This window comes from Heliangelus exortis, chromosome 2, assembly GCF_036169615.1.
Source record: "Heliangelus exortis chromosome 2, bHelExo1.hap1, whole genome shotgun sequence".
NCBI lineage: Eukaryota > Metazoa > Chordata > Aves > Apodiformes > Trochilidae > Heliangelus > Heliangelus exortis.
This window is the reverse complement of record NC_092423.1, coordinates 30,242,017-30,256,738: the sequence shown is the minus strand read 5'-3', so window position 1 is coordinate 30,256,738 and position 14,722 is coordinate 30,242,017. Positions and strand designations below refer to the sequence as shown.

At 48.8% G+C, this 14,722-nt stretch overlaps 1 protein-coding gene across 1 annotated transcript; it reads right to left on the bottom strand.

The window, feature by feature from the left end:
- Window positions 1-5,314: 5,314 nt before the first annotated feature.
- Window positions 5,315-11,840, bottom strand: GASK1A (golgi associated kinase 1A). Its single transcript, XM_071738666.1, has 4 exons — window positions 11,031-11,840; window positions 7,535-7,657; window positions 7,180-7,283; window positions 5,315-6,607 (listed from the first exon to the last, which is right to left on the bottom strand). Exons 1-4 carry the CDS (start codon window positions 11,823-11,825, stop codon window positions 6,397-6,399), a joined length of 1,233 nt encoding a protein of 410 aa, XP_071594767.1. The 5' UTR covers window positions 11,826-11,840; the 3' UTR covers window positions 5,315-6,396.
- Between the last annotated feature and the right edge of the window lie 2,882 nt (window positions 11,841-14,722).

Here is a 14,722-nt window from a genome sequence, read left to right as displayed (position 1 = left end):
ATGCCTGAGTGACCCCAAAGAGAAAGGCTTGTCCACACCCACATGCAGTCCACCTTGTCTCGTAGTGAGGGTTTTACCTCCACTGGTTCATTAAGTGTGCCTGGTTTGGCAGCTCATCCTTACAACTCCTTTGCAAAGTGGGTGATAGATGTAGGGAGATGATCCCAGCTTCTGGGAGCAAGAACAGGGACACTTGAAGTCACCTCCTTTATTTGATAAAATGCTGCTGATTTGCATTTGTACCTGCCAGAGCTCAGTGGAGCTGTACAAGGGCTTCTCTTCTCTTGATGGTCTCAAAAAATCCCATTGGCATTTCCTCCCTATCTTGTCAGTGTGGGGAAGAGAGAGAAATGAAAACACGTAACTCCATTTCTTCTTCTGTTTTACTTAAAAATGTCTTGCAGGTGAGGATAGACCACAGGAAATGTTTGAATTAAATCTTAATCACAGAGTGTTGCCCCTGTCATCTTGGATGGAGTCAAAACCCCTCATGCCCATGATGCTCCATACTGTAGAAAGAAGAGGTAAAGCATGTATGAGTAGGTATGATGGGAAGGTCAAATTTAAGAGAACTCAGACTCTAGAGGTATTTTTTGTTGTACTTGGCTATATGTGGAGGCCTGCTCTCCTGGTAGGATCATCAGCACTCCTGAAAACTCCTAAAACTCAGGGCTTGGGGTGGGTTTTTAAATCAAATGAGCTGTTCCTGAACCTTTGCACAGCTGGTGCAATGCATTTTAAACATTGTGCAGGGAGGGTGGGTTGCTTTCTCCTGCAGCTGCAGAGCACCTGTGTCCATGCTTGGGTTGGCAGAACCCCAGCTGCTGAAGAGTTTTGTCCTCCAAGCACCTGTCCTGCTGCGTCCTGTTTCCTGATGCTCCCTGCCTGAAACTTTCATGCAGCTGCAGCACTGCCACGACTCCCACAAATCCATATTTTAATTGGAAAGAGGCAGTAGTAGCAGAGGGGAAAAGGTGGTGGTGGTGGTATGAAAAATGCAGCTGGGTGGATTGGGGTGCAAGGGAATTACTGATGCGCCGGCAGCTTGAAACTTGCCGGTGAGGAGATGAAACTTTTAAGATGCTCCCGGCAAGAGTGGGGAAGAGACAGCCTGTCGAGCCGATGCCACCTGCTGGAAACAGCAGTCGAAGGATGAGATTCACAGCCCTGTTTAAAGCGGTGTTTCCTAGCCGTCCTTGCACCCGAAGCCCATTTTCTGCAGCTATGAAAACCTTTTTTTTATGCCTTGGGAAGCAGAGACCTTGGACATCCACAGGTGCAGCACCTTTGCCATCGCAGGGAAAGTTTCTTTTTCCCCAGGTCCCCTGTCTGCTTTCCCCATTTGCTTTAGCTGACAGCTAATTATCATTCCAGAGGTAATTGCTGGAGGGAGCCATATGGGATCCATAAAGCACTAATGCTGGGGAATTTTTATTTTTTCTTCTGAAGAACCAAAGGATTGGGGAAGTCCAATATATTATTGTTATTGCTGTTATTGGTATGATTATCACTGCTATAATAGGAGCCAAAATCATCAGAGTAGGTTACAGAAACAGTTATTGCTGCTCAGACATGAAGAGGAGGTAATCGTCCCTTACAAGTCCTTTTAAGAAACTGTTACAAATCTAACAGGTTTTAAATTGGGAGGAAATATTGTGTTCACAAGCTCTAATGAGAGAGTTACAGAATAAACCCAGACCTAAGGGAAGGGAAGGAGGAGGGAGGTGAAACCTCAGTGCAGAGATGAAGGGAAGATACGGGGAGCAGCCAGTGCTGGGGCATTGGATCTGAGGGGGCTCAGTGCTTCTTCATGCGTGTACAGGTTGGTTATCTAATAAGCCAGTTCTTAAGCTCCAGTAGTAGTGTTACTTCTACCATAAATTCAATGATCTTCTTTTTACTGGTCATTAATCTGCTTCGTTTCCTGACAATTTTATACTCTTTTGATAAACTGTTTGTCTAACCACTTGGAAGAAGCAATATCAAAAGCTGTACCTTAGGCATTCACCCAGCTAATGAAGAAAATCCATCACAAGAAGAGTTTATCTATTGCTTTGCTGGATGTAAATAAAATGTCAGGCTAATTTACTTCCATTAATCTTAAGAAGCCGTTGCCACTTTTGTCGGAGTGGAATTTTTTTCCCTTTTCCACATAAATATTTAAGTAAGTACTGAAAGCATAAATAAATTGCTCTCTAAAAGTCAGATTATTTTTATATCCAGCATTTTAACAATAAATTTGGATTTACTTGCTTGCTCTTACCTTTCAGGCAGCAGTCAGCCCATGCTTCACCTGCATGGCACAGGGATGCTTGGGTGAGTTTTGCTGAGCATCTCCTGGGGTTGCTGAGTGCCAGCCCTGATTGCCACCCCACTGGTTTAGTCTCTGGCCTGTGGATGTCTTCAGCAGGTGCTTGGACTGCTCTGCAGGATCTGTAAGGCTGCTCCAAAGGCTATTTGGCATCCTGTGGCCACAAGAGGCAGCTCAAGAGGCCCTCAAATGCAGCGAAAAGGCATTTAGTTCACAGAGGGTGAAGCCAGCAAAGCACTGGGGCTGTCTGCTCAGGGGCACCAGGGGTTTAAGAATAGGCTGAACAGGAGTAACATGCCCGTGGGGAACGGGGGGGGGGTCTGGGTGTGTGGCTGGGGGGGGATAGGGGGATGCAGGTATGCCCAGAGTGTGGGTGCACATGGGTTGGTTGGGGTGCATGCTGTTCCATGCGTGCACCTGTGTACAGGACTTCAGTTGTTTGGGGCCTATTTGTCCCCCACCTTCTTTCCCCCAGCCCTGTTTTCTGCCAGCTCAGTGAGGGGGGAGGTGGGGGTGCAGCCAGGTTTCTGTTAAACTCAGATCCCACCACTTGGATAACAGTGAAAAGAAAGAGTTTCCTCCTTGTGAAGAACTGTGGGCTTCATGTGTGTGCCCACGCTCTCAACCTGTTCTCTGAGTGCAGGCAGTGAGCAGCACATGCCCATGATGCCAAGAGTGGACAGGAGGATGCAGCAGGGACACCCTCCTGGCAAGGAGCCCCAGAGAGAGGGAGCACTGCCTGGCACGTCAAGGAAAACCTTATGGGATTTTTGGGCAGCTCTTGAAGGGAAGAACTAAGTGGAGGATGGCTACATCGGGCTTTTACCCTACGTCTTTTTTGGGTGAGGTGTGGAGCAAGCAGTGCCTCGTGCCCAGGCTGCTGGGCCCCTGGGGGCACTCGCAAGTAAATATCTTCATTTTTCCAGTGGCCTTGGCTCCTTGCTGCTGCTCCACTCCCTCCTGTCACCAGTGATGCTAGGAAGAGCATCCTTCATAGGACAGAGGTCACATTTAATTGTCCCCCCTGGGAGCCACCTTCACTTCAGCCCTTGCAAGCCCAAAGTAAGTGCCTTAAATTGTTTCTCAATTGGTTTTTCCCTCACTTAGTTGCTGCTTCCTTCTTAAAGCCAAAGCTGTCCTGCCCCAGCTCCGCAGCCAGCAAATACCATGTCCTTCCTTTTTTTTGTTACTCCACCCCAACAATATCTATGATGATGCCTGGTGAGATTTGGATAAAACTGTGTCGCTCCTGAGATGAGATCTTGTTTGTCAGGCGTGGCCCTGTCTGAATTTTTATAACTATGTTTTAAACTCATAAAAACAGGTTCATCATGGGAGATATAACATATCTGTAGCTGGAGCAAACTGAACCTGATGCTATGTGGTAGAGGTTGAAATGGCCAGAGCAGCCCATGGGATTTCTCCAGACAGCTGTAACCACAGTTCAGAGCCAGCTTTGCTGGCTATATAGACAAGCCTATGGAAAAAATTACTAATTACAGGAGACTAATACCAATGTCAGCAAGATCATGGCTTTTGCTTCTCTCATTTATCCATACAAAGCTCCTTGTTATTTCAAGACTGCTTTTTATTCATCACATGCGTTAAGTGTTTATCAATGTTACAACATGAGTTTAACGAAAAAAGTCATGTTACAACTAAAGAAATGCAAAACAAAAACATAAACAAAACAACAACAACAACAAAAAAAACCCAACCAAAAAAAAAAAAAAAAAACCAAACCCAAAACCCAAACAACAACACCCCCCCCCAAAAAATCCCAAACTAGAAAAATCCCCCCTACTTTGTGCAATGTTAAGGTCAAGCAGATGGATCTGGAGGCCAGAGATGCAACCAAGAGATGCAAGGCAAAAGCTGCTGTTCCAGAACAGCCCAGTCAACAGCTCTGGCCACAGCCCAGTGCCTCACTTTTCTCTTGCTGAGAAACTGGCTTACATGGTTGGAAACCAAATCTTCTAATTATATTTCTCATTTTAAGGAGAAAAACAAAACTTTGACTGATGCCACACATCCTAACTAATATTCTCATTACCACATTGCCTTTCCTATCATATTTTCTGGATTTAATTTTGTTACATTTAGTCTCCTTTATTCGTATAAAACTGTGCTTGGATATGGCTCTTCACAGGACCCAGGATGAGTTATTTTGTTCTCCTCCATGCTTACAGGCTAAGCTGACCTCCCAGTAATGAAACCCCTTGCTTTGGGCTTTACTGGGGCTTCCCAACAGTCATCCACCTCATGGCATGGCAAACTGGGTGATAACCCATGGGGTGGAGAGGTTGATGGGGAAAGGCTCTCCTGATATAACTGGAGGGCTGGACTCCTGGAAGATGCTGCTGGCACTCTGGATGCTGATGATGTGCCCATAATGCTGAGTACCAGCACTTTCTGAGAGCACTTGTGCTTGGTGACTCATGTCACCCACACCTCACTTCACCTTCATTTAAGAAAGAAGAAAAAGGATAAAAAGGTAATTACTTGTGCTGATTAGCATAGGTGTTAAAGTATCCCCCCTTTTAGGCTCTATAACTGACATGGTGCTGAGATGGCTGGAGCAGGGGAGGCATGAATGCCCACCTTTTCTGCCTCTCCCACTGCTTGGGTGTCCTTGTTCTCCAAATCTAGGGCAATAGAACAACAGCATAGCACAGATGCCCACAGCAGTCTCATTGAGATTTTCCAAAGGCACAAGTGACTTGAGGTGCCTCAAACATGGAGAATCCACCTGTAATGGTGTAGAAATGGTGTAGAAATGGTGTAGATACTCCCCAGACACTCCTTGGAAAAAAAAAAACTTCTTGTAGTGGCAAACCACCAACCTGCAAGCTGACAGCCAGCTGGTCTTGGCAAGCAAGCACTGATTCCACATCCCAGATGGGAAACATGCCTTGGAGACCAAGAGAGGCTCTGACAGAGCCCATCCCTATACATTTTTTCCACCTGTTCATTTTGGTTTTAAATTCTGCCTCTACCCTGGCACCTGAGGACTTGCCTGGCTGAGATGCTTCTGTGCCCGCCACAGTGGGCTGCTGGACAAAAGCATACAGAGGGGACAGGAGAATAATGGGCTTTTCCAGAGGTGCCAGCATGCTCAGAAAGAATTTTGCACTCAATTGCCTTCTGCTGAAATAGCCTGGCATTTTTGTTAAAAGATTTTTCTGCAAACCTTGGAAAGAGTTCCATGCAGCCATGCTGAAGTAAGAGGGCAAGCACACTCTTCCCAGGCAGCACAGCTGGTGGTAGGTTGGCCTTTTAATCCCCTGACAGAGAAGGGAAAGAGCAAGCGAGAGACTGAAACCTTCAAATCCCTCCTCCAAACACACCTTGGCAGCAGCTCAGGCCTGTCCAGGCACCACAATGGCAGACACTGCCAGGTGCTGCCTGCAGTCTGAGGTCCTGCCTGATCCTGGCTTCATGCAGTGGTTTTCACTCACTCCCAGGCACGTCACCTCCTTTCTGGGAGGTAAGATGGAGCTGGGCTTGGCTCAGGTGACTTGCCCCTGCTTAATCCACTTAGGAAGCTCCTCTCTGGCTTCCCCCAGGCTGCTCCAGCCTTTCTGCCTGTAATGTTTTGGAAAGGGTCAAGGCATCAACAAAAAGCCCAGTGCAAGGCCATGAAAAGGCTGCCAGTGACTTCTCTCAGCCTTGAGCAGTGCCTCTCACTGCTGTTTTAACCCTTCCCGGGGTCCCCATAAACTGCTCAATAGTCCAAGCCTCAAGTTTTCAAAGTTGGTTGGAGGTGGGGGACAAAGGCACTCAAAAATTCTTCTGAATGTGCCCCCCATGAAAATCCACACTGAGTCTGTGTCTTGATAAATGTTGCTTGGTGTCCTGCTCAAGCAGATGTGGGTTGCATCAGGAGATGCTTCCTCCTTCTCTTTCCTGTTCCCTGCAATCCTGTCTCCTTTCCCAGGGCATTCTGCAAGGTGAGGAGGCCACACACCCTCTGGAGAGGTAAAGACCTGCATGCAGTCTCCCATTGCCCACATCAAGGGTGTGAGGTACACTCACCACTGCCAGGATCTGCCAGGCAGGAGTGCCACATCTGGACAGAGCTTGGTTCAGCTCAGCGAGTCCCTGAACACCGTCAGGTTGTGCTCCTGGATGTACTGCAACAGGACTCGTGCCCGCCTGTCAATTGTCTGAAGCAGGGGCCTCAGGCCCTTGGTGCCACCTTGGCTGTCCCATAGCTCCTGATCCAGGTGCAGTGACTCCAGCAGAAGGCTCTGCAACCTGCCCGACCGCAGCGTGGACACCGCCGCCGCCGGGAAGCTGCAGCAAAAGAGTGGGAGAGAGAAGAAGGGAAGGAGTTACCCAGGGAAGGCCAAGCAAAGAGGAAGGGAGCAGCAGGGCACCCCTGCAAAGGGCACCCTGGTGCTTTTGAGGAGAAATGCACGTCCACCCAAAGGGGCATGAGATAAGGAGCCTCATGCTCAAAGCTCTGCCCATGGCGAGTGTGTGTGACAGCTCCATCAGAAATGGATCCAAACGATCTCCAAATCAAGGGGCTGATGGTGTGCCACATGTCTGATGGGCAATGAGGCAAGAAATGCTGAAATATCTGATTATTCATTATTTTTGTGCAGCTGCCAGTTAGAGAAGGGAAACATGGCTTTAAAAGATGGCCATCAGCCACCTAAAGCACGATGAGCAGCCAGTTTCAGGGCAGGGGAAACTGTGGTGGTTTGTGAGCCCACCCAGCTGGCTCATCCCTGGTGGGAGGGGGCCCCACTTCACAGGAGTGTCATGAATGTGTGCACATAGGCCTGGTGTCCATCCCTCATGTGCAAGCTCAGCCCTCAGCTGGGACGTGCCCCCAGGAGGGTGTGCATCACCCTGCCTACCTGTCTATGCCTTGCAGGAGCCTGAAGTTGAGCTTTTCCTCAGGGTGCTGTGGTTTGCCTGCATTGTCAATGAACACCAGGCGGGACGGCATGCTCCTCCGGACCTGACAGCGTGACAGGAGGGAGAAGTACACTTGCTGAGGGGAGTCACTGGTTTGGCTGTTGAGGCTAATTTTTTAATGCATTGGATAATCCTGAGAGCATCTTGGGGCCAGCAGCTGCCAAAGCCCAGCTCACTCCAAAATGCACCTCCCACCACGGGACCTACATTACCCTTGCTGCGACATCAGCTGCAAGGGCCTCCCAGGCATCTTCATTTTAGCCCTGAGCTAAAATGGGGATCGTGGGGACATACCAGAATATGGACCAGGACCAGCTCTGCCGGGTTTCGGCACTTCTCATGGAGCATCTCCTCCACACAGGGCTCAGAGGGATCAGGCTGAAACCCACAGCAGTAGCGGTCCAGGCGATCATGAACCTGCAGGAGATATTTGGACACCTTAGCAGGGACAGGTGCCAGGGGTGAGGAGGTCCAGAACTTTTCCTGCTCAGTGAAAAATAAAGGGTTTCTAAGAATCCTCAATAGACATGAAAAGGAAAAGCTGCATACACCATTGAGTGAGTGAGACAGAGGCAGGGAAGAATTCAGAAGCTGAGCTGACTTGTGAAATCCTCATGGTTTGGAGAAGGGACCAACAGCAGTGATGGTGAGAGGCTTTCCTGATGGAACTCAGACATCTTCTGTACCTGGTAGTTCCATATTCCATATTTGCACAGAGTCTTGGTCATCCTTCCAGATGAGGCCAAGGGAAGATATACACAGTGAGGAATGGGAAAAAACCCAAATGTACCCAGGGAAACCTAGGCTCTGAAACCTCAGAAAGAAATTTTTTTTCTTTTTCTAGTCTTGGTGCACTGGATGATGGTTTCTTCTGAGTCCTGGCTCATATACACCCTTTCATCCAAACTACCAGTAACCTGAGCAGCCCTCAATGGAAAGACGATGAATGGAAAAAGATCTGTAAGGGAAAAAGTGATCTGTGCAGAGAATGCCTGACATTTAAGTTGGGCTGTGGTGACTTGTTTTAGCTATATTTGTGTTTAATTATTTGCAGGCACTGCTAAGGCTCCATGTTGTCAAGGCTGCCAAACTCCCCACCTTCCCACCCCAGTCCCTGTAGAAACCCCAGTGCTGCTTGGCAGCTTCCAGCCTTTCATCCACACCCTCAAAGAGACAAGGGACTTTTAAAAGAAATAAATCTCTGTCAGACTCAGCAACAATAGCCTTCCTTGGTATTTGTGAAGCTTCTGCATCTTTGTCAGAAGAAGACAGGACATCATTTGACATTCTATGACTCTGTGATTTTATATATATATATGTATATATATATAAACCAAGTGATCCACAGTGGCTGTCTGTTCCCCTCACCCTGATAATTAGAAAAACTTGGCAATTACAGGCTGCCATTTGAGACAGAGTTCAGTCTGAACCCGAACACTAATAAAGTGCTGGAGAAGATGCTGCAGGAAGCACCAAGTTTGATTTCCATGGCCATTATATTCATAACCCACTGAGAACTATGATTAATCCCATACTGGAAAACTCTGCTTCCTGAGATTTAATGAAGCACTTGGGTCAGCATTTCTCCACTGGGAGACGCACTGGTTAAAACTTCTATAGTGTTGTTTCACACAAAACACACTGAAATGAAAGAAAATTTTCTCCATGCATCTCCTTTGTCTACCTCCTGGAAAGCTCAGCTCAGCTGTTTCTCTCAGCTGCTACCTTGTTTTCCAGGCTGTACAGAACATGAAGGCAGCCTGAGAGGACTTACAGAGACATTAAATGTGCTCAGGTACCTGCCTGCGAGTGCCTGTTAAACCAAGGTGGATCAGTACACTAGAGCCTAAACTAATCTGACTAATGGGACATTAGATTTTACTCCTGGAACACAAATACAGCTGCACCTTCTATTCAAACTCAAACTCTGTGAGAAGCTCCCCTTCAAACCCTCTTTTGTCCCATGTGGAGCCTGGCCATCATACCAAAGCATCCACTTGGGTCTGACAAGGCTTTCCAGCCATAGAATCATAGAATCATAGAATCATAGAATTGGCTGGGTTGGAAGGGACCTCAGAGATCATCAAGTCCAACCCTTGATCCACTGCCACTGCAGTTACCAGACCATGGCACTGAGTGCCACATCCAGTCTCTTTTTAAATATCTCCAGGGATGGAGAATCCACCACTTCCCGGGGCAGCCCATTCCAATGCCTGATCACCCTCTCAGTAAAGAAATTCTTTCTAATGTCCAACCTAAACCTCCCCCGGCACAACTTGAGACCATGCCCTCTTGTCTTGCTGAGAGTTGCCTGGGAAAAGAGACCAACCCCCCCCTGGCTACAACCTCCTTTCAGGGAGTTGTAGAGAGTGATGAGGTCTGCTCTGAGCCTCCTCCAGGCTGAAAAGCCCCAGCTCCCTCAGCCTCTCAGCCTGGGATGGCTTCCTCCAGGGAAACTTCCTTGCTCTCCCCCAGACTGGGAAGTGGGTGCCAAAGGGCAGGAATGTGGCTGCAGAGCTTTGGAGATGATGCATTTTTGGCCCTTTTCCAAGTGCAAGCCAAAGCTATCAGCAGCTGCCCACCTTCCACATGCATTTTGCTCTGGAGAGGGGTGCTCCCTTATGGCAAATGCAAGGAGAAATCAACATATAAGCTGCCAATCTTAAGGCTAGTTGAAGAAAACAACCAAGGTTTCAATTCCAATATACAGCAGGGCTCAAGTCTCCTGCCCCAGAAAGGGCTGTGAGAGGCTGAAGCCATCTCCCATAACATCCTGCTGACTTAGAGCCTCTTTACCTTTACATGACTTTTCCACATGGGAGGATCCCATCAGACTTATTGAGGAAAAGCTGTGGATTGCCTTTGGTCCTCTGAGGGAAAGTCTCCTTAAAACTACATACTTTCTCCTGCAGGCTCAGCCTTTCCTTTGCACTTGATGGCATTTTGGCCTGGGGCATCTTCTCTTTGGATGTTTCAGATAAAATATTTCCAAGCCCATCCAGAGCTGCTTCACCTCTGTAGACATAGTGTGAGGTAAAGACTAATGGTTAGGCTTCGCAAAAAAAAAAAAAAAAAAAGACAATATGTATTTTAATAGTCTGTTTTCCCCCCTTTCTTCACCTTGTTCTTTTTTTAGTTTAATACTTGCCCTTTCAGACGGTATCCCCTTTTCTGATAATCAAAGCTCCTGCCCCAAGGTGTCTAAGCAGGCTATTTTTTAACCACTTTTGCCTCCTCACAGCTGCCCTCTAAGAAATGGTAACTCTCCGAGATGCTATCGTAGTCTCGTGCAGCTGCAGGGTGTGATTTTCCAGACAGAAGATTAAGCACTATTAATCCTGAGGAGAAGCAAAGCAGCACCATGTGAAAGAACAGGGCTCCTGATTTCTAGCACCAGCAGAGGATCCCCAGAAGCTGAATCTTATGGGGCTGTTACAGAACACACTGCTTGTCCCCAGGGATGCCCCATCCTGAGCTGCTGCCTGCGTCCAAGCAAAGCAGAGAAAATGGGGATGGAATAAAATTTATCCATAAAGGAGCAGACTTGCCACATCCAAAACCTTCCTGTGTTTCCCTTGCATGTCCCAAGCATGGACTGTGCTTGGGCCAAACCACTTCTGCCCAAAGTTCTGCTGCTCCCCATTTGCTAATGGGTACAAATACATCCTGAGAAACTACAGCCTATGTGAGCCCATGGAGAAGAAAGAGATGATGGTCAGACAAGGCAGGAACAGGGGTGCCCAGGTGGCACAGCTGATGGGAGAGTCAGTCTCCCTCATCCCAGCCCTACCTGGAGGAGAAAGTCAAAGAGGGCCAAGCGGCTCCATTCACCACGTGGGATGCTGGAGCAGGGAGCGTCCCCAGCCACCCACATTGGTCCATGGGGCTGCAGCATCTCCTGGTACTGCAGCCAGCCCAGGGCACAGGAGTTCTGGTCATTGTTGGCATCCTCCAGGTGCTGGAGGTCAGGTGCCCACCAGACGATGGGTCGTGGGGAGCCATCAGTGTAGCTGTAGGGCAGGAGGTGGCTGGTGAAGCGCCGGGCCACTGCAGGCAGGCTGCGGTTCAGCCCCAGAACCCTGTCCAGGTGGAAGGCCAGCACCTCATAGAGGTCCCCGGGACGCTTGATGAGCCCACATCTCCCATCCTGGCAGTCCTCCTCTGGGCCAGCTGGCAAGATGTCCCCCTCAGCATTTCCCACAGCCTGCAGACCCACTCGTAGGACTTGTCCGTGGGCCGGGATGCGGGTTTTGGAGATCACCTGCCCACTGGCCAGCAGTCTCATCTTCTGGAGGTCATCATCAGAGAGCCACGAGGGAGCAGCCCCTGCCACCCCCCGCCGCTGCCTCCTGCTCTGGCTGGGAGCCTGGTGCCACCGCAAGCGAGAGGAGGGCATGGAGGACATTTTTCTGTGGGTTTGTTCCCCAAACAGGGGTGCAGCCACCTCCTGCTGGGGGCCTGGAGGGGACAATGCTGGTGGCCAGGGTGGGGACTGCTCTGGCAATGGGGGCAGGTGAGACAGGACCAGCAGGGCCAGGGCCAGCAACACTCCAAGGACTGCCGGGGTTGCTGGCTTCAGCCCCATCCTTCGCCACGGTCGCTGGGCCTGTGAGAAGAGAAAGGGAGTGAGTTAACAAGAGGTCCTAGGGGGCTGATGGGGGCTACAGACAGAGAATCCCTGGACCTGTGCACCCCTCATCCCAGGCAGTGCTGATGGGAAGTTCTTGATAAGCTTCACAGGGACACGTTGCCATGTCTGTAATGGTCATGGTACAGATCACCTTGCAGGTGATGAATTCCTCATAGTCCAGTACTGTGCTTTTAAAACTCAGTAAGTAGAAAAAAAAAAAAAAAAATATATATATATAGAAAGAACACCCATCACTAGATGCTCCATATGACCAGCATCCTGGTCTTCTTAGGGGTGACCTTTTCCATCCAACCTGAACTATTTTCCTCCAGTAGTTTTCAGATTGCTCCTTGGCAAAATCATCTGTGACACTGGTGGGATTTCCCACAGACAGACATCCCTGTCACACCTTTCACAGGCTCTTCAGGAAAAGAATGAGTGGCCTAAAGCTTTTGCAAAAACCTCTGTCTTACAGAGGTGAAAAAGGGTTGTGCACAATCCCCTGTCTCCTGCTGTCATCTCATGGCTGCTGATCCTCCTTCCCAACACTGGCATTTGCAGGCAGGAGCAGCTGCACCACACAAAATTACAGCATGTAAAATCAGAAAGAGAAAATATTCTTCTTTTATTATGATAGGGAAATAAGGCTGAATGTCCCCTCTGCCTTTCTGCCCACCACAAGTTGTGGTTTGCTGTGGTGCCACCAAAAGCAACCAGCTTTGCTGCATCCACCCGCTGCTACCCCCAGATATGGGAAGGAGACCTGACAGCAAACTCTGCCAAGGTCCTGTATGGGGCAAAGTGATTTCTAGCACTCAATGGGAACTTGAAAAAACCTGTATGAATTGGGGTGCCTGCTGGAAGCTATTCTGTATCCCTGCCACCCCAGTCACACAAACAAGCCTGGGGCTGAGGCAAAGCACTGTCTCCCGCTTCTCATACAACCACCTCCTCTTGTGTCTGGGGATCTGTGTAGCTGAGTAAACACTAAAGGAGATCAGGGAGCAGAAGTGGGGGGTGTTATGTGCACTGTGACTTGGGATTGCTGTGCACAGGTAGATGGAGAAAACTACATTTGCACAGCACCTTTCATGTTGCCAGCAGAGATAGACGTAACCAGAGTAACCTCCTGGATGGCTGTGAATGCTTCCAAGTTCCTAAGAGGTTTTTTTCATCTTCAGACCTTATTCCAGACATCCTCAGTGGCTCGAACCCCAGTTGCACAATGCTCCCATAACCTGGATCCCTTGTTCAGAAGATGTCTCAACACATGCTGAGACATTGCCTCCAGAGCTGGACACTCCACTCCTGTGTCCAACAAAATCTATGCATCTCCAAGCACCAGGCAGGGGCTGTGGCAGCCTATATTTACAGAATCATTGAGCTGGAAGGGGCCTCTAGAGATCATCTACTTCAACCCCCCCTGCTAAAGCAGGATGGCCTAGAGCACATTACACAGGACTGCATCCAGGTGGGTTTTGAATGTCTCCAGACAAGGAAACACCACAACCTCTCTGGGCAGCCTGTTCCAGTGCTTTGTCAGCCCCACAGGGTGAGGATGGCCCCATAAGGATGCAAGCTGCTGTGTCTGCAACATAAAAACACAGCAACAAAGCAGCAGTACATTAGATGAGTACTGCCAAGTTTTGGTGCACAGAGCTTTCCCCCCCCCCCCCCCCTTTTCTTTAATCACACTTTTTACTCCATAGGGACTCATAAAAAAATTCCATCTGCAGGAAACACAGCTACAAGCACTGCTCAGCCAACATTTCTGCACTTTGGCCTAAAGCATTCCCAGACATACAGCACTGAGCACAGCACCTTCCCGCTCAGGATGAGGTGGAGGGATGCGAGGGGCAGCTCTTGGAAACTGTCCCAGCCCACCCCATCCCCAGGCTGTGCCACATTCACCTGGGTGGTCTAAAACCCTTCAGGGGGCCAACATAGTAAAAGACACCTTGGCACTGTTTCTCTGCTTTGCAACAAGCATTTCCAAGTGGCTCAGACCCACATTGGAAAGAAAGGTGATGTTTGAGAGGATACACTTTTTTGCCATTATTTATTTTGGAAGCAAAAGTATATCCATGGCAGACATGGTGGGACAATATATTGCCAAAGAAGGGATAAGAGATTGCTTATATGAGGAAAAGCTTGGGAAAAAAAAAAGAAAAAAAAAAAAAAGTAGAGCTAATAAAGTCAGGGGGGTGAGGGGAAGGAGCAGTGAGAGCCAGCAGAACACTTTCCAGAAGGCAGCTGAGTGAGCAGAAGCATTTCCAGCCACGGGACTTCTAGGACCACAGGCTCTCTCTGGTTGCAGGAACCCACCTCCAGCACAGCTCCAGCCCACAGAGGAGCTGCCCCAGGCAACCCAAGCATGTGAGGCCTTTCATAAGCTGATCCAGCACTACCCTAAAATCCATCAGGCTTCATGCCCTCACTGCAGGGGGGCTGGTTTTCAGATGGCCCCATGATGAGGATCTACATCTCTCCCACAGATGCTACATCAGCTGAGGTGGATCAGATGAGCTGCAAAGCCACCAGCTCACTGGCAGCAACCCTGGGGGTCTTCCTTTGAGGTCTCTCTCTTAAGGACTGAGTAGATTTAATGCAGCTTATAAGAGGTAGCAATGATGCATTTGGAATGAGTCAGGTTTATTACTCTCATTTATTTGTTTCTCTCCCACAAATACAACATAATGCAGAAAAACATATCTGCCAGGCCAAATTGTTTGCTCACAGACAGCTGCCATTTCTGCTGGGACCTGGGGTGGTCTGATGCAGGGCTTTTGGACCTGCTAGGAGAGTCCCCTGTTTTAGCTTTTCCTTAGACACTCAGAGTGAAAACGAGCTCA

Excerpts from the sequence above, each read along its gene's own strand:
- GASK1A (XM_071738666.1), bottom strand. The coding sequence starts at position 11,825 with ATGGGGCTGAAGCCAGCAACCCCGGCAGTCCTTGGAGTGTTGCTGGCC. Across the intron at positions 7,658-11,030 it reads TCTTTGACTTTCTCCTCCAG|GTTCATGATCGCCTGGACCG; the intron begins GTAGGGCTGGGA and ends TATCTCCTGCAG. Across the intron at positions 7,284-7,534 it reads TGGTCCTGGTCCATATTCTG|GTCCGGAGGAGCATGCCGTC; the intron begins GTATGTCCCCAC and ends TCACGCTGTCAG.